The sequence below is a fragment of the Dryas octopetala genome, chromosome 3, assembly GCF_963921425.1.
Source record: "Dryas octopetala chromosome 3, drDryOcto1.1, whole genome shotgun sequence".
NCBI classification, from domain to species: Eukaryota; Viridiplantae; Streptophyta; class Magnoliopsida; order Rosales; family Rosaceae; genus Dryas; species Dryas octopetala.
Genome location: NC_141368.1, coordinates 10,499,883 through 10,525,598, shown reverse-complemented (window position 1 = coordinate 10,525,598; position 25,716 = coordinate 10,499,883). Strand labels below are relative to the sequence as shown.

General features: G+C 36.0%; 4 protein-coding genes and 1 pseudogene across 7 annotated transcripts; all 5 read left to right on the top strand.

The window, feature by feature from the left end:
• The first annotated feature begins 2,822 nt into the window (after nt 1-2,822).
• Nucleotides 2,823-6,106, top strand: LOC147290761 (cytochrome P450 704C1-like). The gene is made up of 5 exons (XM_086237259.1): nt 2,823-3,373; nt 4,145-4,429; nt 4,970-5,308; nt 5,525-5,725; nt 5,815-6,106. Exons 1-5 carry the CDS (start codon nt 2,846-2,848, stop codon nt 5,998-6,000), a joined length of 1,539 nt encoding a protein of 512 aa, XP_086093385.1. The 5' UTR covers nt 2,823-2,845; the 3' UTR covers nt 6,001-6,106.
• Nucleotides 6,107-10,518: 4,412 nt separating this feature from the next.
• On the top strand, nt 10,519-13,259 carry LOC147290760 (cytochrome P450 704C1-like). The gene is made up of 5 exons (XM_086237026.1): nt 10,519-11,046; nt 11,278-11,562; nt 12,103-12,441; nt 12,659-12,859; nt 12,949-13,259. The coding sequence occupies exons 1-5, from the start codon at nt 10,519-10,521 to the stop codon at nt 13,132-13,134; spliced, it is 1,539 nt and encodes a 512-aa protein (XP_086093152.1). The 3' UTR covers nt 13,135-13,259.
• An 811-nt stretch (nt 13,260-14,070) lies between these two features.
• LOC147290759 (3-oxoacyl-[acyl-carrier-protein] synthase I, chloroplastic pseudogene) lies at nt 14,071-16,009 on the top strand (annotated as a pseudogene).
• A 1,354-nt stretch (nt 16,010-17,363) lies between these two features.
• On the top strand, nt 17,364-21,117 carry LOC147290758 (cytochrome P450 704C1-like). 2 transcript variants are annotated; one of them, XM_086235063.1, is made up of 6 exons: nt 17,364-18,257; nt 18,453-18,737; nt 19,105-19,443; nt 20,139-20,339; nt 20,423-20,688; nt 21,039-21,117. In XM_086235063.1, exons 1-5 carry the CDS (start codon nt 17,736-17,738, stop codon nt 20,606-20,608), a joined length of 1,533 nt encoding a protein of 510 aa, XP_086091189.1. In that variant the 5' UTR covers nt 17,364-17,735; the 3' UTR covers nt 20,609-20,688; nt 21,039-21,117. The 2 variants fall into 2 exon arrangements, with proteins under 2 accessions (XP_086091189.1, XP_086091190.1); XM_086235064.1 differs by lacking the exon at nt 21,039-21,117 and having other exon boundaries at nt 17,364-17,601; nt 17,835-18,257; nt 20,423-20,631.
• Nucleotides 21,109-24,256, top strand: LOC147290757 (cytochrome P450 704C1-like). Of its 3 annotated transcripts, none has more exons than XM_086235062.1 (6): nt 21,109-21,282; nt 21,485-21,923; nt 22,140-22,424; nt 22,728-23,066; nt 23,454-23,654; nt 23,739-24,256. In XM_086235062.1, the coding sequence occupies exons 1-6, from the start codon at nt 21,248-21,250 to the stop codon at nt 23,922-23,924; spliced, it is 1,485 nt and encodes a 494-aa protein (XP_086091188.1). In that variant the 5' UTR covers nt 21,109-21,247; the 3' UTR covers nt 23,925-24,256. The 3 variants fall into 3 exon arrangements, with proteins under 3 accessions (XP_086091188.1, XP_086091186.1, XP_086091187.1); XM_086235060.1 differs by having other exon boundaries at nt 21,151-21,269; XM_086235061.1 differs by lacking the exon at nt 21,109-21,282 and having other exon boundaries at nt 21,292-21,923.
• The last annotated feature ends 1,460 nt before the right edge of the window (nt 24,257-25,716 follow it).

Genomic DNA, 25,716 nt, shown 5'->3' with positions numbered 1-25,716 from the left:
TATTTATGGTAATTAGAGAGGTCTATCAGGATAATCAACGTATTTACATATCGGACAAAAAGAGTGATGTTATTCCTTTCTTTTATTTTTTCACCCACTTTACTTTTTAGAAATTTTATACATATATAATATTCTTTTTATTTTACTCAACAAAATTTTTAATCATGAATCAACAATTATGTCCTATAATAAAATGAACATTGAGGACAAATACAACTTAAAAAAAAAAAAAAAAAACTTTGTTTTTTTTAATACCCATCATCATATCTGAAGTTTGATTGTTGAGAGGGAAGGAACACTTTTAACATGCAGGAACAGAATGAAGTTTTGAATTCAGAACAAAGTGGGACGGTTAAAAATGTGCTCATCCCTACTTCCGTCTCTATACCCAACCCTAAGTCAGAACAAAGTGCGGGTAATATGTTAAGAACAATACTTGGTCATCCCTTGAGGGTACTTCAAGATCTTCCCACCTCCCCAAATTCTGATTTCGGTAATGTAGTGCATAATCGTAATCGTTTACTTTTTAGATCATCTATTATAGATCTTCTCTATAAAAGATTAACTCAATTGGAAATCGTTTGGTTATATAACTGTTGTCGATTAAATAAAAAAAATCAACGGTTTGGTAAAAAAATCACTCTTTAATTGAAAACGATATATTTTTTCTATTTAATTGACAACAGTTATATAATCAAACGATTTCTGATTAATTTGATTTTTACAAAGATGATCTTTAATAAGTTATCTAAAAAGTAAACGGTTTCAATCATGCGCCGATATTGTCAAAATCAGAATTTGGGGAGATGAGGTGACCTTGAGGTACTCCCAAGAGGTGACTCAAGTATTGTTCATATGTTAAACAGCCCAAACCTTCCCACGTTTTTTAGAGTGGTTTTTATTTTTTCTTTTGGTCAAGTTTTTTTTTTTTTTTTGGAGTGGTTTAAAGTGTGCCACATCAACTTGAGTAAGTGGGAAGGCTTGGGCTGTTTTCAACCGTGACTACAAGCTTCTAAAATAAGCTATTTGGTTGTTAATTTGTGGAGAGAGCAGCAGAGATAGAGAGAGTGAGGGGGCTGCCTTTTGTCTCTTCATTTTGAAGTGAGAGCAGCCGCACCAAGTGAGTAAGAGAGAGAGTGCAGCGGCGCCTCTTTTGTTCATTCTCTTTGTAAAATTTGTTGGTGCTGCACTAGCTAGCTTTGGAAGAGAAGAAAACTCTTGTTTGCCTCCATAGAGTTTGTGTGTGCCTCTTCTTTTTGGTATTGATTTCTCTCCCATGCTCTTTGTATTGTGAACAAGATTTGTTCTTTGTTCTTATTCTTTAGTGAGTGTGTGATTTGGGTGTATTTGGGATTTGGGTTTGTTAGACCTTCCACAATGCAACCTGAATCTGATCCCCAACTTCATTTTTTGGGTATAAAATGGTATAGTCCAGTCACAATGGATCAGAATGTGATCCCATAATTTTTTGAGACCCAAAAGCTATCCCTAATTTTGGGTATAGACAATACCCAAAACCAAATTAAATGGCTAGCCTACCAACAAATAAAAGCTATTAAATGGTTTGCCCATCACTAAATTAAATGGCAACAAATAAATGAGTTAAATATTAATATCCTCATATTTGGACCTCAATACCATTGTGTTGGTGATTTCTAAAATATATATTTTTATACTTTTTGATACTCAAAATTAATTTGGGTATTGGGTATTTAGAAATCACCATTGTAGAAGGCCTTAGAGTTTGATATACTCTTTGTAATCTCCTTTGTTATTACTTATTAGTGGAATTTCCTTTTTAGCTCCGCCAAACTAGATGTAGGCATTATGGCCGAATCAGTGTAAATCCTTGTGTTCTCTTGTTGGATTTAATTTTTATTTTTTTTATATTTTGCTCGACCATATATTTGGACTCATTCCGGCACAACACATTCAATACAGACAACAACTCTAAAACACTCTATTCAATACACACCTAAAAATAGGACAAAACTTATATCATAAACAAACCATCCAGTAGCAGTACCTAATATGTGAACAAATTAATTATCAATTCTATCTTAAACGAAAGAGTCCAATCCTTAACGGGCAAGAACTGAAATTACCAACCCTTCATCACCAAGAAAATTTTGGAGCTGATTATGTGCCCTCACTCCTATTCTCCTAGAAATCAATTGCAATATACAATAAGATCACAACCGTTGATCAATATGATCTTTCAAATAATTCAATATCAGGATGTGATCCCTAGGCAGGTGATCCTGATCAGTTATGAGGAACACAGAATTACGTACTGAATCAAAACTCCTAGAAGATTGCATTAATTTGCCCCAAGAAAAATAAAACAAAGAATTTGCATCATCCACTATCATGAGTAGACATCCTCTTCTTATTGTCTTTTTTCGACAATAAGACTATAATATGCACTATGACCTTGACAATTTCACCTTCCAAATTTCCAATATGAATAATATAATACATCACCGTAGAATTTCGTTTGCTAGCATTTTTCTTTTTCTCTTCATTTCACTTTAACGGTCAACATAAGGCATCAAAACTGTCTCTAACGTCACTACATATATATATGTATATTGTTTTATCCAAATATATTATATTGTCAGATTAAACCTGAACCATATATACAAACAAAATTTTATCAAATTGTCTTATTAGAGAAAATTATCCATATTTTCATATAAATAAATAAAACTTAGCATGTGAATTCGTATATATATTAATTTTTAACTAAACGTGAAGTCTTGTATGTCAAAAGAAGATTAGAAGCTATAGTGTAACATTTTCCTATATATATTGCTGCCTTTCCTTGTTTAATGAACAAGCAAAGATGAGTATTCTCTATATCTTATTCACCTTCATATCATTTTCACTACTCGTTCTCTTCCTAGCCTTGTCTTTTCTCATACTTAGAATCTACAGAGGCAAGGCCATCGGAAACCCAAACTACCCACCTGTAAAGGGCACCGTCTTCCACCAGCTCTTCTACTTCAACACTTTGTATGACTACCAAACTGAAGTTGCAAAACAACACCCGACTGTCCGGCTGCTCGCGCCGGGCCCGGGGCAGAGCGAAGTGTACACGACTGACACCCGAAACATCGAGCATGTGTTGAAAACCAACTTTGCCAAGTACTCCAAGGGTAAGTATAACCAGGATATTGTGTCTGATGTTTTTGGGCAAGGGATATTTGTTGTTGATGGAGAGAAGTGGAGGCAGCAGAGGAAGCTTGCGAGCTTCGAGTTCTCGACCAGAGTTCTTAGAGATTTTAGCTGCTCAGTGTTTAGAAGAAATGCTGCCAAACTGGTCAAAACTATTTTTGAGTTTTCGGGTGCCAATCGGGTTCTTGATATGCAAGTAAGTAATCTGAAACTAGTTCGACTATATGTACTCAGGGGTGGATCTACAATGGGGTCAATGGGGTCACTTGACCCCATGAACCCAGAAATGCTAAGCTTAAGGAAAAATCTTGACCCCATGAATGAAGCTTGGGCGTTGGTGGCAGCCATGGCTGGTAGGGGCAAGATTGCAGATTTGCAGGAAGAACCAGAACAGAGGAAGCATGGAGCAGGGAGCAGGGGCAACGGCCATGGCCAGATTTGCAGGGAGCAGGGGCGACGGCCATGGCTGGTAGGGGCAAGATTGCAGTTGCATTCAGACCAGACCTCCTGCGCACAATGACAAAAATGAAGAAACTCGATCACCCAGATCAGACCATCGCCCCAGCTTGCCTGAACTGCTGAAGGCGACACGCCGACGCCCCTGCACAGCTGCGCGCCTGTCGCCGTCACCCCTGCTCCCTCGCCGTCGCCCGTCGCCCCTTGCTCCGCTGCTCGCTCAGTCACTCGCATCCGCCCCTGCTGCCTCTTAATCTTGCCCCCACAAGAGTTGAGTTCTAGATCCGCCACTGTATGTACTTCACGTCACCTAATATTATAGGTCCCGTTTTTAGTTGAATTCTCTTAATGTAGAAAAATTATGGTATAACGGTAGCACCAAGTGACATGTCAGTTCGAACAACATTTCAGATAATAACTGTTTGGTTAGACTTGTTCAGTATTGCTTGATTAATTACTTGTTATTTATTTGTATATTCATTTATTTTTCTGCATATGATTTATTTTGTAGGATCTGTTTATGAGATGTACCTTGGATTCCATATTCAAAGTTGGGTTTGGAATAGAATTGAATTGCTTGGAGGGGTCAAGCAAAGAAGGGACCGCATTTATGAAGGCCTTTGATGATTCAACTACTTTCACATATTGGCGCTATGTTGATCCATCCTGGAAATTGAAAAGATTTCTTAACATTGGTTCTGAGGCCTCCCTTAAAAAGTATGTCAAAGTCATTGATGATTTTGTTCACCAACTTATCAGGAGCAAGAGGAAATTGCTAGAGGAGCAAAAAGATGGTGTAAGTGAAGTTCACATTTTTACATTTTCTTTACTGTCATTTTGTCTCTGTGAGTGACAGTTGATAGATTAGGTATGAAATTGGGACAAATATAGAGTTTATGAACCAAAATGAGACTCGGGTTAGACCTCAAGGATATTAGTATAAAACCATTTCTTCTTTCATTTTTTTTCCTTGAATTAAGTTTCCACCTTATTATAAACAGAGTGATTAATGAATTGGGTAGTGCTTCAATGACATGAAATTTCCATATCATTATTCATTTAACTACATCATGTTTTTTAATTAAAGACCATTTAACCTTTTTTATAAATCTTAGAAAATTAACTTTGAGTTATAAAATAAAATACAAAAAAATAAATACAAACAATTTGAATCGAACATTGTGGTCTCTGCTAATTTGTGGCAAATTGGCAATATATATTTGGGTTCCACTTGCAGGATGTGTCTCTACCTTGTAATGCATCTGTGTTCTTAATTTACATGATTTCATTTAATTTTATTTATGAAATCTTGATTTTTATTTTATATGTTTCAAAGAATGACAAGGAGGACATACTATCAAGGTTTCTAATAGAGAGTGAGAAGGATCCAGAGGAAATGAATGATAAATATCTAAGGGATATAATTCTGAGTTTTATGCTTGCTGGCAAAGATACCAGTGCAAACACACTCACATGGTTCCTCTACATGCTCTGCAAGAACCCTCTAATACAAGAAAAAGTTGTACAAGAATTGAGGGATGTTGTTGGTCTGGATCATGAAGCTACTAACATTGATGAATTTGTGGCCAATATAACTGAGGCCGCTCTTGAGCAAATGCATTATCTTCATGCAGCACTAACAGAGACCTTGAGGCTATACCCTGCAGTTCCTATTGTACGTACTCAAATAACTTGGTTTTTATATTGGTTTATCGAATATGGTTTGTTATCAGACTATGAATGTTAGTCATCGACTCTTAACTGAATGTGTGGTCCGATTCACAATCTTGTAACATAAGCATCTATGTTATTAGACTCTTTGACAAAAGAATTTTACCATTCATTATTTATTGTGAATATTGATATCTTTGTCTTTTTGGTTTACTCCAAGGATGGGAGATGTGCAGAGGAAGATGACATTCTTCCTGATGGCTTTAGAGTGAGAAAAGGAGATGGAGTGTACTACATGGCCTATGCCATGGGCAGAATGCCTTACATTTGGGGAAAAGATGCCGAGGATTTCCGACCCGAAAGATGGCTCAAAAATGGAATTTTCCAGCCCGAATCGCCTTTCAAATTTGTCTCATTTCATGTTTGTATCATATTAATTTCTTTTCTGTATGACATTTCTGATTCTATCAGAACTCTCACTAATAGTTCCATGACTTGAACTATTTGCAGGGAGGTCCTCGGATTTGCCTAGGGAAGGACTTTTCTTACCGGCAGATGAAGATAGTGTCAATGGCCCTTCTTCGCTTCTTTCGCTTCAAATTGGCTGATGAAACAAGACATGTGACCTATAAGACCACGTTCACTCTTCACATGGATGGAGGTCTCCCTCTGCGTGCAATTCCTAGGACAGCCTGATAGGTTTCTTATACATGTATGAAGCAAAATAATGTTCACTTTATCATCTAGTTTTCTTCTCTTTTTCTGGGCCTTTGGCCCGCCATTGTACCAAAACAAATGTTCACTTTGATGTTCTATACTTCTATATATGACTATTGTAGGAAGCCAAATAATCCTTATGACTATTGGATTTTATGCATGTGTGCTATTTAAATGCTCATGTGGGTGCATGTGGTCAATTTAAGTCCAAAGTGTTGAAACACAGAGTGTCCTTAGTCGGCACCAGTGTGCCCGGCCAACATTGACTCTTCTAAGAAAGTTTTGGAGCTGATTGATAGACTCCTTTCAAAACCAAATTAATATTCTTCGAGTCAATCTGATTTTGAAAATAATATCAGTTACATGAAAAATTATTATATGTGATCGTAACATTTACATGACATGTTAATGTAATATTAATGGTCCACTCAAATTATAACACGCATATAATTTTGTAGGGTATGATTTATGGTTTATGATTTAGGGTTATAATATTAATAATTATACATATGTTATAATTTCAGTGACTAATAAATAACATCAGTATATCATATGAGGTTATAGTTACACACGATAATTTTTTGTTTTGGTTTTGTTGTAATAGCTTTCTCTCTACCGGCACTGCTATGATGCTCAGGCTTTGTTAATTTGCTGTTATTTTTGGGTTTCTGCCCTTCTTCTATGAAATTAATTTTCATTCAACCATGGTAAACAAAAAAAAAAAAAAAACAACTTTGCACATAGTGTGGGGGCAAGTGTCTACTCACCATATCATAAAAAACACCATCACTGACTACATGTACCCACCTATGATCTTCCTGACTGCCTGGAACTCTATACCAATAGTGATGCAGAACGGATGACGGAAAAGTTTATGCAACAGCTTGATCGTTACAAACCTAAGAAATTTGGGAAATGATTTCTACTAGTCGGAGGGTTTGGCTTTGAAAGTGACACTAATGCATATCGTTTCGAGGGAATCGCGAGAAGACTCAAACTCATCGCTATGCTATGATGTATGGGCTTTTTCGGCCTTCTGAGGTCGTTTAGGGCCTCAAAACTGCATTTTAAACTTTCAGACATTTTATTTATTTTCGTTTATATTTTATTTGGATTTGTAATTACCCGTGGGCCTTAATTATAAGGTTGCTTGCGCCCTAGGGTTTCTTTAAACGTACTTAAGCAATTTTACAATTGCTAGCCGAATAATTTCTATTATTATTTTATCAAATTAATTGTTGAGGTTTTCTCTCAATTTCCTGGTAGATTCCAGGGTTCTTGTTCTTTTAAGTTTACGCTTGTAAGCCTTGGCTGATTGTACTGCATCAAATAGCCTACAAGACCCTTAAAACCAAGGGCCCTAGTTATATCATCCAAATCAAATAGTGACATACGATAAGGGGATAACCAATCAGCCCAAACAACCTTTCCCCCCCACATACATCTTCTTCTGGTCACTTAACTCTACAAATTTACCCCCATAGTGAATTTCTATAGTAAAGTTATCTTCACCATCATCCAGGGGTTTAAATTTTGAAAATTTCGCCGAAATTTTCGATTTGAGGAAGGGTCGAAATCGAAACGTATAATTTTCGATTTTTCGTGATAATTTCGCCGAAATTTTCGGCGGGTGAGATCGAGAGGGCGGCGACAGGGGGCCGACATAGGGAAAATGAGGGAGAAAGAGATAGAGGGAGAAAGAGATAGATGGAGGAAGAGATGGTTCAAACTTTCTGTGCATCATTCGGTGGGTTTCGGCGGCAGGGAGCGACGGCGGGGGGGAGAGGAGGGAGAAAGAGATGAGGGTGAAGGTGAGGATGGTGATGGAAATGCAGAGAGAAATATAAGAGTGTGTGATTGTGTGAGAGAGAAAAAAAAAAAAAAAAGAAGTCAGACTCACAGGCGCACTGCATCAGCGAAGAAGAAGGAGAAGATGAAACCAAAGGAAAGAAAAAGGGGGTCAGCCCACGGGGAGAGATAAGGAAGGAAAGAGAAAAAAAGAAAAGAAAAAAAAAACAATAAAAGACTTTTTTTATTGGAGTTTGAGACTTTTGGGCAATTTGAACAAAAAATGATTTGGGATTTCGTTTGGCCATTTTGGGGTTTCGTTTAGTTGTTTTTAAACTCTAATACATTTTTATGTAAAAAATAATTAAAAATATCCTAATGGGCCTAAACCCTAATATCCTATATTATATCTTAAACAATATAGAGTATAGATTATAAAGTATATAGGGTTTAGTGTATAGATTATAAAATATAAAGAATATATTAATTTCATTTATTCATTATACTAATTTTATTTAATAGTATTTGTCTTCAGCGCGCATTATATTTATCTTATATCACATGAAACTTACTATATAATTTGGTTTCTTCAATGTTTTTTATCAATGTGGGAGATAATATGTTAAATAAACATATGGTAAAGTTTCATTTAAAATTTCCGTATTTTGATAGTAATTTCCGTCGCTTCCGTCTAATTTCTGTCGAAATTTAAAAATCTTCGAAATTTTCGTCAAAATTTTCGTCGAAATTTCCTCGAAACCCGAAATTTTATTCCTTGCCATCACCTAAATGACAAGGAAAACACACCACTGTTATTATGTGATCACATATATATTTATTACACTAAATAACATATGTAAGTTACTAAGCTGCATTTTCAAACCACTTTACAGTTCATTTAAACACTAAGCTGCATATTTAAGTTGCTAAAATAGGTAGTATATTCAAGCACTAATAACATTTTTACATTACTTTATGAAGCTGCATATTCAAACCACTAGGCAGTCATATTTATATACAAGCTAGATAAAAATACTATATTCAATACACCAAACCCCATAGTCAATACACTCATTCAATACAAACAACAACTCTAAAACACTTTATTCAATACACACCTGAAAATAGGACAAAACTTATATAATAAACAAACCATCTAGTAGCAGTATCCAATATGTAAACAAATTAATTATCAATTCTATCTGAAACCAGGATGCAACACACATTGCCAAAAACCCCTTTCATGCCCTAGAATCCAATATAATACTACACCTATGTTCTGGACCACATAAAAAGGAAGAAAGCTATAAAAAAAAGTCTTTGAAATCATCAATGTCGCCACCACATACCCATCAATGACAAAAATCACAGGAATCACACAGAGATTTCAAACCACTTACCATAGATGAGAGGGTCCCCAAAATGTTTGAGTCTATTCTCTATTCTAGACGTGACCATGACTCTCCTCTCCCTTTATCGCACTAGAAAAGTGATGGAATTGTTGACGAAAATTCTAGATTCCCTCCTGGATCTCTAGCCCTAAAGCGCACTTCCAACAATTGAGATTCTCTCATTTTTTTCTGAGTGTTTTCCTGATTGAATGTCTGAATAAAGTCATAAAAAAGTGCAAAATCTCATCTGATAAAAGGGTTTACAGGAAAAAGACCGAAAACCCCTTGGAATTGGTCACGTGCCCAAAACGTGCTAAAAATTGACGGAAAATTGGACAAAAGCTAACAGAGGTTGACATTGAAATTTGTTTTAAATTAAGGTGCCACATCGATCGAGTCAAAAATTTATTAGATGGTTAAGTGAAAAACGGGTCAAAGTTTAGGTGAGTAAGTTGATAAAAAGCCTTATGAAAATGTTGACACATTCTTGATGAAGTGGAAAGTGAGTAAAGGAATTAGAAGAAAGAGCCAATCCTTAACGGGCAAGAACTGAAATTACCAACCCTTCATCACCAAGAAAATTTTAGAGCTGATCGATTATGTGCCCTCACTCCTATTCTCCTAGAAATCAATTGCAATATACAATAAGATCACAACCGTTGATCAATATGATCTCTCAAATAATTCAATATCTGGATGTGATCCCTAGAAGGGTGATCCTGATCAGTTATGAGGAACACAGAATTACTGAATCAACGCTCCTAGAAGATTGCATTAATTTTCCCCAAGAAAAATAAAACAAAGAATTTGCATCATCCACTATCATGAGTAGACATCCACTATCATGAGTAGAAAATATGCACTATGACCTTGACATTTCACCTTCCAAATTTCCATTATGAATAATATATATAATACACCAACGTTGATGTTCGTTTGCTAGCATTTTTCTTTGTCTCTTCATTTCACTTTCATAGATGCAACCTAAGGCATAAAAACTGTCTCTAACGTCACTACATATATATTCTTTTATCCAAACATATTATATTATCAGACTAAACCTAAATCATATATTTAAACAAAATTCTATCAAATAAATTGTTCAATTAATACATTAACAATATAACATTCAAATTGTCTGATCAGAAAAAATTATCCACATTTTCATATAAGTAAATAAAACTATGCATGTGAATTTGTATATATATTAATTCTTAACTAAACGTGTAGTCTTGTATGTGAAAAGAAGATTAGAAGCTATAATGTAACATTTTCCTATATATATTGCTGCCTTTCCTTGTTCAATTAACAAGCAAAGATGAGTATTCTCTATATCTTATTCACCTTCATATCATTTTCACTACTCGTTCTCTTCCTAGCCTTGTCTTTTCTCATACTTAGAATCTTCAGAGGCAAGGCCATCGGAAACCCAAACTACCCACCTGTAAAGGGCACCGTCTTCCACCAGCTCTTCTACTTCAACACGTTGTATGACTACCATACTGAAGTTGCAAAACAACACCCGACTGTCCGGCTTCTCGCGCTGGGCCCGGGTCAAAGCGAAGTGTACACGACTGACACCCGAAACATCGAGCATGTGTTAAAAACCAACTTTGCCAAGTACTCCAAGGGTAAGAATAACCAAGATACTATGTCTGATGTTTTTGGGCAAGGGATATTTTCTGTTGATGGAGAGAAGTGGAGGCAGCAGAGGAAGCTTGCGAGCTTCGAGTTCTCGACCAGAGTTCTTAGAGATTTTAGCTGCTCTGTGTTCAGAAGAAATGCTGCCAAACTGGTGAAAACTGTTTTTGAGTTTTCGGGTGCCAATCGGGTTGTTGATGTGCAAGTAAGTAATCTGAAACGAGTTCGACGTCACCTAATATTATAGGTCCCTGTTTTTAGTTGAATTCTCTAAAAGTAGAAAAATTATGGTGTAACGGTAGCACCAAGTGACATGTCAGTTCTAACATTTCAGATAATAACTGTTTGGACCTAGACTTGTTCAGTATTGCTTGATTAATTACTTGTTATTTATTTGTATATTCATTTATTTTTCTGCATATGATTTATTTTGTAGGATCTGTTTATGAGATGTACCTTGGATTCCATATTCAAAGTTGGGTTTGGAATAGAATTGAATTGCTTAGAGGGGTCAAGCAAAGAAGGGACCGCATTTATGAAGGCCTTTGATGATTCAACTGCTTTCACCTATTGGCGCTATGTTGATCCATCCTGGAAATTGAAGAGATTTCTCAACATTGGTTCTGAGGCCTCCCTTAAAAAGCATGTCAAAGTCATTGATGATTTTGTTCACCAACTTATCAGGAGCAAGAGGAAATTGCTAGAGGAGCAAAAAGATGGTGTAAGTGAAGTTCACATTTTTACATTTTATTTACTGTCATTCTGTCTCTGTTAGTGACAGTTAATAGATTAGGTACGAAATTGGGACAAATATAGGGTTTATGAACCAAAATGAGACTCGGGTCAGACCTCAGGGATATTAGTATAAAACCATTTCTTCTTTCATTTTTTTCCTTTGAGTTAAGTTTCCACCTTATTATAAACAGAGTGATTAATGAATTGGGTAGTGCTTCAATGACATGAAATTTCCATATCATTATTCATTTAACTACATCATGTTTTTTAATTAAAGACCATTTAACCTTTTTTTTAAGTCTTAGAAAATTAACTTTGAGTTATAAAATAAAATACAAAAAAATAAATACAAACAATTTGAATCAAACATTGTGGTCTCTGCTAATTTGTGGCAAATTGGCAATATATATTTGGGTTCCACTTGCAGGATGTGTCTCTACCTTGTAATGCATCTGTGTTCTTAATTTACATGATTTCATTTAATTTTATTTATGAAATCTTGATTTTTATTTTATATGTTTCAAAGAATGACAAGGAGGACATACTATCAAGGTTTCTAATAGAGAGTGAGAAGGATCCAGAGGAAATGAATGATAAATATCTACGGGATATAATTCTGAGTTTTATGATTGCTGGCAAAGATACCAGTGCAAACACACTCACATGGTTCCTCTACATGCTCTGCAAGAACCCTCTAATACAAGAAAAAGTTGTACAAGAATTGAGGGATGTTTTTGGTCTGGATCATGAAGCTACTAACATTGATGAATTTGTGGCCAATATAACTGAGGCCGCTCTTGAGCAAATGCATTATCTTCATGCAGCACTAACAGAGACCTTGAGGCTATACCCTGCAGTTCCTATTGTAAGTACTCAAATAACTTGGTTTTTATATTGGTTTATCGAATATGGTTTTTTACCAGACTATGAATGTTTGTCATCGACTCTTAACTGAATGTGTGGTCCAGATTCACAATCTTGTAACATAAGCATCTATGTTATTAGACTCTTTGACAAAAGAATTTTACCATTCATTATTTATTGTGAATATTGATATCTTCGTCTTTTTGGTTTACTCCAAGGATGGGAGATGTGCAGAGGAAGATGACATTCTTCCTGATGGCTTTAGAGTGAGAAAAGGAGATGCAGTGTACTACATGGCCTATGCCATGGGCAGAATGCCTTACATTTGGGGAAAAGATGCCGAGGATTTCCGACCCGAAAGATGGCTCAAAAATGGAATTTTCCAGCCCGAATCGCCTTTCAAATTTGTCTCATTTCATGTTCGTATCATATTAATTTCTTTTCTGTATGACATATCTGATTCTATCAGAACCCTCACTAATAGTTCCATGACTTGAACTATTTGCAGGGAGGTCCACGGATTTGCCTAGGGAGGGACTTTTCTTACCGGCAGATGAAGATAGTGTCAATGGCCCTTCTTCGCTTCTTTCGCTTCAAATTGGCTGATGAAACAAGACATGTGACCTATAAGACCACGTTCACTCTTCACATGGATGGAGGTCTCCCTCTGCGTGCAATTCCTAGGACAGCCTGATAGGTTTCTTATACATGTATGAAGCAAAATAATGTTCACTTTATCATCTAATTTCTTCTCTTTTTCTGGGCCTTTGGCCCGCCATTGTACCAAAACAAATGTTCACTTTGATGTTCTATATATGACTATTGTAGGAAGCCAAATAATCCTTATGACTATTGGTTTTTATGCATGTGTGCTATTTAAATGATCATGTGGGTGCATGTGGTTAATTTAAGTCCAAAGTGTTAAAACACAGAGGGTCCTTAGTCGGCACCAGTGTGCCCGGCCAACATTGACTCCTCTAAGAAAGTTTTGGAGCTGATTGATGGACTCCTTTAAAAACCAAATTAATAATCTTCAATTCAATCTGATTTTGAAAATAATATCAGTTACATGAAAAATTATTATATGTGATCGTAACACCTACATGACATGTTAATATAATATTAATAGTCCACTCAAATTATAACACGCATATAATTTTGAAGGGTATGATTTATGGTTTATAATTTAGAGTTTTAATATTAATAATTATACATATGTTATAATTTCAATGACTAATAAATAACATCAGTATATCATATGAGGTTATACTTACACACGATAATTTTTTGTTTTGGTTTTGTTGTAATAGCTTTCTCTCTGCCGACACTGCTATGATGCTCAGGCGTTGTTTGCTGTTATTTTGGGTTTCTGCCCCTCTTCTATGAAATTAATTTCCATTCGACCCGACCAAAAAAAAAAAAAGGAGATTTGGCAATTGTGCATGGCAGGCAACACCCAACAATTTTTCAACATTGTGACACCAAACACACATTGTAATAAACAACCGCAAGAACAGGTAAGCAATGAAGAGCAGGCATCCAGAGGCAAAAGTCTCATTGAATATTTGAATCAAAAGTGGTGGTTGTTGGTAGTTAAGCTGCTAACAATGAAATCAAGCTGTATGCGTTTTTGCTATCATCGCCCAAACTTTGTTCACTAAATGTAAAAGATAGGTGGCGGACTCTCCAACCCATTTCAAAGCCAAAAGTAAACAAAACTCTCTCTTTGTTTTCTCCTCCTTCTCTTCACTATAACCACCCCAAACCCCTCTCACTTTCCTCTGTATCTATTAATTAAAGCCCGTTCCCATTTTAGAAGGAGGCTGTAGAGAGAGGAAGAGAAACATGGCAGGCATTGCTGGTCCTTGTTCTTCTGGGGTGCTGTTTAGAGCAAGAGAAGCAGGAAGCAATGGAGCTTTTCTGGGACAGTATGATGGGCTTAGGCCAGTGGAGAGCATGCATATGACTTCAGCTGGTACTAAGTCACATGGGTTTGTTAAATCTTCAGCACCAAAAAGCAGAAGAAGAATCAAGGCCATGGCATCTCCAACTGTTTCTGCTCCCAAAAGAGAAAAAGATCCCAAGAAACGAACTGTAATCACAGGAATGGGTCTGGTCTCAGTTTTTGGAAGTGACATTGATACATACTACAACAGACTGCTGGAGGGAGAGAGTGGGATCAGTCTAATAGACAGATTTGATGCTTCAAGCTTCTCAGTTCGATTCGCGGGACAGATTCGTGATTTCTCTTCTAAAGGCTACATTGATGGGAAGAATGATCGCCGCCTTGATGATTGCTGGAGATATGGGTTGGTTGCTGGCAAAAGGGCTCTTGAAGATGCCAACCTTGGACCTCAAGTCCTTGAAACTATGGACAGATCAAGGATTGGAGTGTTGGTTGGTACAGGCATGGGAGGCCTAACAGCTTTCAGTGCTGGAGTTGAAGCTCTTGTTCAAAAGGGATATAAAAAGATTAGTCCTTTTTTCATTCCTTACTCCATTACCAATATGGGGTCAGCATTGTTAGCAATAGACACTGGCTTAATGGGACCCAATTACTCCATCTCTACTGCTTGTGCCACTGCAAACTACTGCTTCTATGCAGCTGCAAATCACATTAGAAGAGGTGAAGCAGATATTATGGTAGTTGGTGGCACTGAGGCCGCAGTCATGCCTGTTGGTGTGGGTGGGTTTATTGCTTGCCGCGCCTTGTCTCAGAGAAATGGCGAACCCCAGAGAGCTTCTAGACCATGGGACAAGGATCGCGATGGTTTCGTGATGGGAGAAGGCTCTGGTGTACTGGTTATGGAGAGCTTGGAGAGCGCGTTGAATAGAGGAGCAAACATAATTGCAGAGTACTTAGGTGGTGCCGTAACTTGTGATGCTCATCACATGACAGATCCGAGGTCAGATGGTCTTGGAGTTTCATCTTGCATAACCAAGAGTTTAGACGATGCTGGAGTTTCACCTCAAGAGGTGAACTATGTGAATGCTCATGCAACATCCACTCTAGCAGGGGACTTGGCTGAGTTTAATGCAATCAAAAAGGTCTTTAAGGACACATCTGAGTTGAAGATAAATGGAACCAAGTCAATGATTGGACATGGTCTTGGGGCTGCTGGTGGATTGGAAGCTATAGCAACCATCAAAGCAATCAACACTGGCTGGCTCCATCCAACTATTAACCAAGACAACTTGGAGCCTGCTGTTACAATTGACACTGTCCCCAACGTCAAGAAGAAACATCAAGTCAATGTCGCCATCTCAAACTCATTTGGCTTTGGTGGCCACAATTCTGTGGTTGTCTTTACTGCTTACACTCCCTAAATGCCATTCAAGCCAAGCAGTAGAGCAGTCAAGTGCACTGTGAGATCGGATTAGTGTTTTTTAATTTCTTTTTTTCATTGAATAAAACATGAAAATCCACTTTGTGTTGCTCTTATTCAGTAGTGGGCAGTGGGCATGTTTTCTGATTTATATATCTGTTTGTAATGCAAATGAATTTTGTATTGGGACTTCAAAACATAATGGCCCAAATGTAGAAACAATTATGGGCTTGAATAAAGCATTCCTTTCCACCTTGTCGTTGTCCATTCAAACATTTCAATATTATATAATAATTATTGTAGATTTCGTTTTTAAATTTTATCTCACTTTCATCAATAAGTCTAATCTATTTGTTAATATCATGTATTTTGGTATGTCAAAAATTACCAATTTGCCCATTTTATTTTTTTCATTACTTATAAGAGTGAAATTATGATGTAAGATTTAAAAATGAGGTTTAACGTTTAAAATTGAGGTTCTAAAACTTATGACTTAGGGCTTGTTTGATTCAAGTTTTGGAGGCTTGAAAATGAAAAATCAATTTCATTCTCACGTTTGATAAATGCAGGAAAGGTAAATGGTTTCATGACTCATGAAGATCTGATGCACCAAAATGAGGGAAAATGAATCCTTCCTTCTAGCTTGAGTTTTGTTTTCTTCTCTCTTTGTAAAATATTTATTGCACTTTTTTTTGACAAATATGCCCCGGCTAATATTTGAAAATGCCAAATTTTATCCAAAACAACTCTTCACATTTTTTTTATTCTTTGTTTAATAGATAAGAGTATAATTAGAAAACTAGACAATTTTTTATTTCCTATTTTTGTCCAAACCAAATATGGGAATGAAAATAAAAAATTAATCTTTGTTTACTTTCCCAACATTACCAAACACAATAATGAATATCTTACATTCACTTCCCTCAACATTTCGTGAACCAGACGGATCCTTAGAATTTAGCTAAAACTAAGCCACAAACCTACTACAAAAGTACAAATGTAAATAAATATACATACTAGGGTATATTTATTGATTAATTTCAATTTATCTTTTTCTATTTTCGCTAATAATAATGACTAAAATAGAATTACAAAAGGTGAAATGAGTAATCTGTAAAAATGAAAATACTTATTGATTTATTTGTAGCTATTATGAAAGTTCTAATAAGTTTACTCCTATAACGTAGTTTATAATATGCAAATTATACGTGTACATACATATTTATGAAAAAAACTTCTGTTTTCCGTTTTTTTAAAAAGATTAGAGAAAAAATGTATATTTTTCAATCCAAACATGTAATACACTTATTTTTCAATTATACACATATCAATCCTGTATCAAACACGTACCATTCCCATATTGTCACGTCTTATTTCATATTTTTCATATATTATTTGCATGATTTTGAAAAAAATAAAAATATATAGTATATCCGAATTTTTCTCTATACTTTTAGAGCAAATATTTTGAATAATACACGTATGTATTTTAATATTTTATACGGTATTTTTGCCGTCCGTATATTACTAACTACGCTTCTATTACATTAAAAGACTAAAAAAAAAAAAAAACCAACCAACCAAAAACATAAAAAAACCCAGCAGCTCCAAAACCGAACAGCAGGAACTCCACCCCCACCTCCTCCCGTTTTTCCCAACGCCGAAACCCCTTTTCCCGACGCCGGTCGGTCATCACCCGCCTCCTCTCTCTCTCTTCCGCACGGGTTGAATTGGAATGACGCCGGCGACCGCATCATTTGGTATGTGTGAAGGAACAACGCCTGAAGCGTTTTGGTTGCGTCTCGCCTTAAAACGCGCGCCCGACTGAGTAGTAAGTAAGAACTGAATTCTAAACTCTTCTTTATCACTCTGTTCAATTGCATTTTGCTCTTCTCTTCAATATTTCACTTTCATGGATATCATTATGCAACTTAGCTAAGCAAAACACCAAAATAGCTTAAAAACAAAGATGGGTATTCTCAGTTATACCATTTGCACCTTCATAATTTCGTTGCTCTTTCTCTTCCTCACCTTGTTTGTTCTCATAATTAAAATCTTCGGTGGCAAGTCCATCAGAGACCCAAACTACCCACCTGCAAAAGGCACAGTCTTCCACCAGCTCTTCTACTTCAACAAGTTGTATGACTACCAAACCCAAGTTTCTAAACAACACTCAACCTTCCGCCTCCTCGCTCCTGGCCACAGCGAAGTATACACCACTGAACCACAAAACATCGAGCATGTTCTCAAAACCAACTTTACCAACTACAAGATAGGTGTGTATAACCGGGAGATTATGTCTGATGTTTTTGGCCAAGGGATTTTTGTGGTTGATGGTGAAAAGTGGAGGCAGCAGAGGAGGCTTGCAAGCTTCGAGTTTTCTACCGGAGTTGTTAGAGATGTTAGCTGCTCTGTGTTTAGAAGAAATGCTGCCAAACTGGTCAAAGCTATTTTTGAGTTTGCGGTTGCCAATGCTGTTTTTGATATGCAAGTGAGTAATCTAAATGACTAAAACCAATTTCCTCTGGTCTTGTTCATATCAACATAGTGGTTATTTGATAATCAAAACAGAAGATGAATGAGAAAGCATAGGCATATTGTGTGCTAAGCATCATCTAATTTAACTAATAGCATATTATGATACAAATTGTTATTTACTTCTTCTTGCATATGATTATTTTTGTAGGATTTGCTTATGAGATGTACCTTGGATTCCATATTCAAAGTTGGGTATGGAATAGAACTGAATTGCTTGGAAGGGTCAAGCAAAGAAGGAGCTGCGTTTATGAAGGCCTTTGATGATTCGACTGCTTTGACCTTTCGGCGCAGTGCTGATCCATTCTGGAAATTGAAAAGATTTCTCAACATTGGTTCTGAGGCCTCCCTTAAAAAGTATGTCAGAGTCGTTGATGATTTTGTGCACCAACTTATCAAGAGCAAGAGGAAATTGCTAGAGGAGCAAAAAGATGGTGTAAGTGATTTTTACACTTCTACATTATCTTTGCATTCTCATCTTCCTGTGTTTTTGGGGGTGTGTGAAAGCATTTACTTCTATAAATTTCTTATTTTAATTCTTTAAAGTTTCCATTTTATAAACAGAGTGATTCATAAATTTTAGCATCAATGTATTGCATGGTATTGTACTCTGAATGAAACTATGCTGTCTATGTTAAATTTGTGGCAATATATATTTGGTTTAGTCTTGCAGGATGTGTGTCTATCTTCAATGCCTGTGTTTTTTACATAATTCAATTTCCATGGCTGTGAAAAACTTGCATTAGGACATTTAAATTCATATATTATTTATGAAATATTGAATTTTATGTTATGTTTCAAAGAATGACAAGGAGGACATACTATCAAGGTTTCTAATGGAGAGCAAGAAGGATCCAGAGGAGATGAATGATAACTATCTACGGGATATAATTCTTAATTTTATGATTGCTGGCAAAGATACCAGTGCAAATACACTCTCATGGTTCTTCTACATGCTCTGCAAGAACCCTCTAATACAGGAAAAAGTTGTACAAGAAGTAAGAGATGTTGTTGGTAGTCAGGTGGGTGAAGCCAACATTGATGAATTTGTGGCCAATATAACTGACTCAACTCTTAAGCAAATGCATTATCTTCACGCGGCACTAACAGAGACCTTGAGGCTATACCCTGCAGTTCCCCTGGTATTAATTTTCTGTAGTTTTCCTGTGTGATACTTTATATGTTATACCAGTTATAGTTCTTTGTGAGAATTAAAAGGGACAATGCCAAAGGTCTAATTAGATAATTCTAATTGTTTTTCAGTTTTGGTTAAAGAAATGAGTTCTGTAAGTTTGATATACATCTGTTGGCCCATTTCCTAACTACTTGAGCTTTTGAGGACCTTTAGTCGTCTAACATGGTATCAGAGTCTTATTTGCAATAGGTCTTGGGTTCAAAACCCCAAATCCCTAGCTATTCCCTACTTCTTTGTTGGTTTGCAGGGAGGGTCAGGCTGCACCTATATGGTCGTCTCTCTCCCTCTATCTGCTTGTCTCTCTGCATGCAGGATGGGGCTGCACATCAGGGAGGTATAAGCTTGATATATATTGTTGTCTCATTCCCTAACAGTTTAAACTTTTGGGGCCAATGATTGTCTAACAAGTTTAATATCTATGCTCTGTACATTTAAAGGTGACCTAGAAACCACCACCCCACCAGGAATTTTAGGTACCTTTCTATTCTTGAAGGGGAACATTACATAGTGAACTTCAAATCTTTAACTTGGATTAACTTTTCATATACCGAAGTAAGGCCAAATGGCTGCATATTTCCCATATACAGCACTGTCTATATATATATATATATTGAATTCTTCTTGTCTTTGTCTTACTCTAAGGATGGGAGATGTGCAGCCATAGATGACATTCTTCCTGATGGCTTTAGAGTGAAAAAAGGGGATGGAGTGAACTACATGGCCTATGCCATGGGCAGAATGCCTTCTCTTTGGGGAAAAGATGCTGAGGAATTCCGACCTGAAAGATGGCTCAACAATGGAATTTTCCAGCCTGAATCACCTTTCAAATTCGTCGCATTTCACGTCCATATCATTTATTTATTTATTTTCACATAGCTTAATCATCTGAAAGCTCACTAATAGTGACACACTTGTGCTATTTGCAGGCAGGTCCTCGGATCTGTTTAGGGAAGGACTTTGCTTACCAGCAGATGAAGATAGTATCAATAGCTCTTCTTGGCTTCTTCCGCTTCAAATTGGCTGATGAAACAAAAAATGTAACCTATAGGACCATGTTCACCCTTCACATTGAGGGAAGTCTCCCTCTGCTTGCAGTTCCAAGGACAACCTGATAAATTTCCTATATGTGAAACAAAATAATGTTCACTATGAGATTGGAGTGTGAATACATGTCAAATGTTCATGACTGCAGGTTCTTGCTGTGGCTTGTATATGTATTTGTGTTTATTATTTTTATAAGCAGAAATAGTAGACTGGGGTCTCTATTTTGAATCCTCATTCTCTTTCTTGCTTTAGGAGAGTACTTAGATACCAATTGACTAGAAAGATTGATGCTATAGTTTAATGGAAACAGCATTGTTTGAATATGCAAATTAGCAAAAACTGAATTCTCAACTCTCAAGAAAGTTTTGGAGCTGATTGGATAAACTCTCCTAGTAATCAATTGCGATAATCAGAAGATTATAATCTTCAATTTAAATCTTGTTTTTCAAATATTTTAATATATGGTCCTGATTAGCAATAATTTTTTCTGTGTGACAGGAACACAAAATTACTGTATCAACACTCACACAAGATTATTGCCTTTTGCCCCATTAAAACAAAAAGAACGAAAGAACAAGAAGATTGCATCAACCTCTCACTCTCATTGTACATGAGAAAACCATCCGTTTCTAATTGTCTTCTTCTGAGCCATTGCATTTTTCAAATCCTTTTTTTTTGGGCCATGAATTTTTTATATCCAATGTTCAATGCCAATCTGCATCAAGTTCCGTAAGTCTACAAGGTTGTAACACTCAACATGTTTTAATATTTTATCAACGTAGAGGTTCTGTTTGTTCAATCTAGCTAAGAGACAGCTTTCTCTTTATATATCACCTTCTTTGCCTCTAATTAGCTTAAACAAAGATGGGTTTTCTCTATATCATCTTCACCTTCATAATTTTGTCACTCTTTCTCTTCCTAACCTTGTCTTTTCTCATACTCAGAATCTTCACAGGCAAGTCTATCAGAGACCCAAACTACCCACCTGTAAAAGGCACTGTCTTCCACCAGTTCTTCTACTTCAACAAGCTGTATGACTACCAAGCCCAAGTAGCCAAACAACACCCAACATACCGCCTTCTTGCTCCGGTTCACAGCGAAGTGTACACGATTGAACCACAAAATGTTGAGCATGTTCTCAAGAACAACTTTGCCAACTACTCGAAAGGTGCGTATACCCAAGGTATTCTGTCTGATATTTTTGGCCAAGGGATATTTGTAGTTGATGGAGAAAAGTGGAAGCAGCAGAGGAAGCTCGCGAGCTTCGAGTTCTCCACCAAAGTTCTTAGAGATGTTAGCTGCTCTGTGTTTAGAAGAAACGCTGCCAAACTGGTTAAGGTCATTTTGGAGTTTTCGGTTGTCAATGGGGTTTTTGATATGCAAGTGAGTAATCTGAAAAACTGAAACCAATCTATATGTTTTTGTGACTTCTCTTCTGGTCTTTTTCGATCACCATAGTGGTTATTTGATAATCAAAACATAAGAAGAATGATAAAGCATAAGCATATTGTGTCCTAAACACCATCTAATTTGACTAATAGCATATTATGATACAAATTGTTATTTACTTTTTTCTTGCATTTGATTCTTTTTTTGTAGGATTTGCTTATGAGATGTACCTTGGATTCCATATTTAAAGTTGGGTTTGGAATAGAACTGAATTGCTTGGAGGGGTCAAGCAAAGAAGGGACTGCATTTATGAAGGCCTTTGATGAGTCAACCGCTCTGACGTATTGGCGCTATGTTGATCCATTCTGGAAACTGAAAAGATTTCTCAACATTGGATCCGAGGCCTCCCTCAAAAAGTATGTCGAAGTCATTGATGATTTTGTTCACCAACTTATCAGGAGCAAGAGGATCTTGCAAGAGGGGCAAAAAGATGTTGTGAGTGAATTTTCCACTTCTAAATTAGTACATTATCTTTGGATTGTCATCTGTGTGTGTGTGTGTGTGTGTGAGTGAGTGAGTGAAAGCATTTTCTTCTATATATTTCTTCTTTTAGTTTTTCTTTGAACTTTCCATTTATAAACAGAGTGAATAACAAATTATAGCATTCAATTAGTGTCTCTACCTTCTAATGCTCTGTGTGCTGTACTTGATTTCATTTCCATGGGTGTGAAAAACTTGCATAAGTACATTTAAATTTTTTCTTTTATGAAGTGTTGGATTTTATGTTATGTTTCAAAGGATGACAAGGAGGACATACTATCGAGGTTTCTAATGGAGAGCGAGAAGCATCCAGAGGAGATGAATGATAAGTATCTACGGGATATAATTCTTAATTTTATGATAGCAGGCAAAGATACCAGTGCAAATACACTCTCATGGTTCTTCTACATGCTCTGCAAGAACCCTCTAATACAGGAAAAAGTTGTACAAGAAGTGAGAGATGTTGTTGGTAGACAGGTGGGTGAAGCCAATATTGATGAATTTGTGGCCAAAATAACTGATGCAGCTTTTGAGAAAATGCATTATCTTCACGCGGCACTAACAGAGACCTTGAGGCTGTACCCTGCAGTTCCTGTGGTATATTACTCATATAACCTGCCATTAATTTTCTTTATACTTGTTATGTGTTATACTTGTTATTGGTGTGTGTAAGAATTTAATCAGGACAGTGCCAAAGGTCTAATTACCAAACCAGATAGGTCTAATTGTTTTTTCAGTTTCAATTAAAGAAATGAGTTCATTATATCTGGCTCTGTACATTAAAGGGTGACCTAGAAACCACTACCCCACCTGGAATTTTAGGTACCTTTCTATTCTTGAAGAGGTATATTAGTTAGTGAACTTCAAATCATTAACTAGGATGAACTTTTCGTATACCAAAGTTGAGGTGAAGTGCTTGCACATTTCATATATATAGCAGTGCCAATATTGATTGATATCTTCTTGTCTTTGGCTTACTCTAAGGACGGGAGATGTGCAGACATAGATGACATTCTTCCTGATGGCTTTAGAGTGAGAAAGGGAGACGGAGTGAACTACATGTCCTATGCCATGGGCAGAATGCCTTCTATTTGGGGAAAAGATGCTGAGGATTTCCGACCTGAAAGATGGCTCGACAATGGAATTTTCCAGCCTGAATCACCTTTCAAATTCGTCGCATTTCATGTTTGTATCATTTTTTTCATTTGCTTTTTCATGTATCTTAATAATCTAAAAGCTCACTACCAGTTTCACTTGTGCTATTTGCAGGCAGGTCCTCGGATCTGTTTGGGGAAAGACTTTGCATACCGGCAGATGAAGATAGTATCCATAGCTCTTCTTTGCTTCTTTCGCTTCAAATTGGCTGATGAAACGAAAAATGTAAAGTATAGGACCATGTTCACCCTTCACATTGATGGCAGTCTTCCTCTGCTTGCAGTTCCAAGGACAACCTGATAACGTACCTATATGTGAAGCAAAAATAATGTTCACTTTGATGAACTATAATATTGGAGTTTGAACCTTATATTTATGTATATACATGTAAATGACCATGATTAAAGGCTCTTTCTGTGGCTACCATATGCAATTTCGATTAGTATTTTTATAAGCAGAAATAGTAAAGAGGGTTCTCTATTTTGAATCCTTTTCTCTTCCTCTCTTTCGGAGAGTAGGTTAATGCCATTTGACTAGAAAGATTGATGTTATAGTTTAATGGAAACAGCCTTGTTTTAATATGTAAATTACCAAATTTGTAAGCATACTAGCTGAACTATATGCTTTTTATGACTTTCATCATCCCCAAAAACTTTCTGCAATATATGAAAGAATAGCTTGATGTCACTAAACCTTGATTAATATGTCAATTAGGAATTTAGGATTAATATATGAGATGATCAATGAACCTTCAGGCATTCACCACAATGAAGGTCTGGTCACATGCTTTCCTACAATTCAGTTTCAGTGATGCAGCACAATTCTCTTTCTGATTTGGATTTGACGTGTTTTCTTTTCCTGTTTGTTCAATTTTGATCATTGTTTTGAATTTTTTGAAGTGAGTTCTAGGGCCATGTGCCATGTATGTACTTCAATAGTTCAATTCCCATGTTTGGTAATTAAGTGCAGGCATGATAAATTATTTTTGGCTCATGCAAATCTGATGCTGCCAAAAGGAGGAAAATTCCTCTCAGCTTGGGTTTGGTTTACCCTTCCGGAAAGCATTAATGACACTTTATGAAAACTATTTTACCCTATTTTATTATTATTTCTGCACAAACAAAACTTGGGAATGGAAATAAAAATGTATTTCTTAGTTTACTAGCTTTTCACTATTACCAAATACAGGAATCAGAAATTCAGAATCTTACTGAAAAATGCATAAAAATTGATTTCCTAAGAATATAATTTAGTTTCTTCTCTAAAATTGGGTATTCTGCATGCCACTAATCTCTAGTAAATCACAAACACATAAGCACAAGTGAGTCCACATATAAAATAATCATAATGCACAATTTAAACATACAAAGTAGCTGATACAGGAACACATGGTTCAAACACAACAATGAATGTATTTTTAGATAGTGCACTGTGCACCCGTGTGGTAGGCACATTGTTTTAGACATCAAACCAACCTCGACTAATGGCTTTTGGTCCTGAACATTAATTTGTTAGCCATAGAGTCAAAGTAACAATACGCATAACATTAACTTTTTTGAGGCTTACACATTACAACATAATTTGCCTACCCCCAGATATAATAACTCCATATTTGCACCTTCAACCACTATATATATGTACTAAACCTACCTGTCATATTTAGGGGTGTGCAAAAATAACGAAAAATCCGAGTTTCAAACCAAACCAAACTAACTGGATTGGTTTGATTCGATTTTTTTTTTTTTTCAATTAACAAATTGATTATGAGCGGTTTGGTTTTAGTTTTTAATATTGAAATTTTTGGTTTTAACCGAACTGAACCACCACTTATAATATATATTATTTTTTATATATTAATTGGTTTATATATGGTTTTAGTACATATTACTATAAAGTATATATAGTATACTAGTATATAAGACTATTTTTATAGTACGTATATACAAACTATGAATTATATTCTTATAGAAATATACTTTATAGTATAGTTTATAGGTTTAGTCTATAATTCATAATTTGTATATACTATAAGTATAAATTATACTATAATGAAAGCTAAGGCACCAATTATCAAAAAATAGAAAAAAAAAAA

What these genes read in the sequence shown, in the direction of transcription:
- LOC147290761 (XM_086237259.1), top strand. Translation starts at nt 2,846, where the DNA reads ATGAGTATTCTCTATATCTTATTCACCTTCATATCATTTTCACTACTC. An exon ending in ATCGGGTTCTTGATATGCAA is followed by an intron (nt 3,374 to 4,144) that starts GTAAGTAATCTG and finishes TTTATTTTGTAG; the next exon opens with GATCTGTTTATGAGATGTAC. An exon ending in TATACCCTGCAGTTCCTATT is followed by an intron (nt 5,309 to 5,524) that starts GTACGTACTCAA and finishes GTTTACTCCAAG; the next exon opens with GATGGGAGATGTGCAGAGGA.
- LOC147290760 (XM_086237026.1), top strand. Translation starts at nt 10,519, where the DNA reads ATGAGTATTCTCTATATCTTATTCACCTTCATATCATTTTCACTACTC. An exon ending in TAGAGGAGCAAAAAGATGGT is followed by an intron (nt 11,563 to 12,102) that starts GTAAGTGAAGTT and finishes TATGTTTCAAAG; the next exon opens with AATGACAAGGAGGACATACT. An exon ending in TCAAATTTGTCTCATTTCAT is followed by an intron (nt 12,860 to 12,948) that starts GTTCGTATCATA and finishes AACTATTTGCAG; the next exon opens with GGAGGTCCACGGATTTGCCT.
- LOC147290758 (XM_086235063.1), top strand. Translation starts at nt 17,736, where the DNA reads ATGGGTATTCTCAGTTATACCATTTGCACCTTCATAATTTCGTTGCTC. An exon ending in ATGCTGTTTTTGATATGCAA is followed by an intron (nt 18,258 to 18,452) that starts GTGAGTAATCTA and finishes TTATTTTTGTAG; the next exon opens with GATTTGCTTATGAGATGTAC. An exon ending in TAGAGGAGCAAAAAGATGGT is followed by an intron (nt 18,738 to 19,104) that starts GTAAGTGATTTT and finishes TATGTTTCAAAG; the next exon opens with AATGACAAGGAGGACATACT.
- LOC147290757 (XM_086235060.1), top strand. Translation starts at nt 21,151, where the DNA reads ATGAGAAAACCATCCGTTTCTAATTGTCTTCTTCTGAGCCATTGCATT. An exon ending in ATGGGGTTTTTGATATGCAA is followed by an intron (nt 21,924 to 22,139) that starts GTGAGTAATCTG and finishes CTTTTTTTGTAG; the next exon opens with GATTTGCTTATGAGATGTAC. An exon ending in TCAAATTCGTCGCATTTCAT is followed by an intron (nt 23,655 to 23,738) that starts GTTTGTATCATT and finishes TGCTATTTGCAG; the next exon opens with GCAGGTCCTCGGATCTGTTT.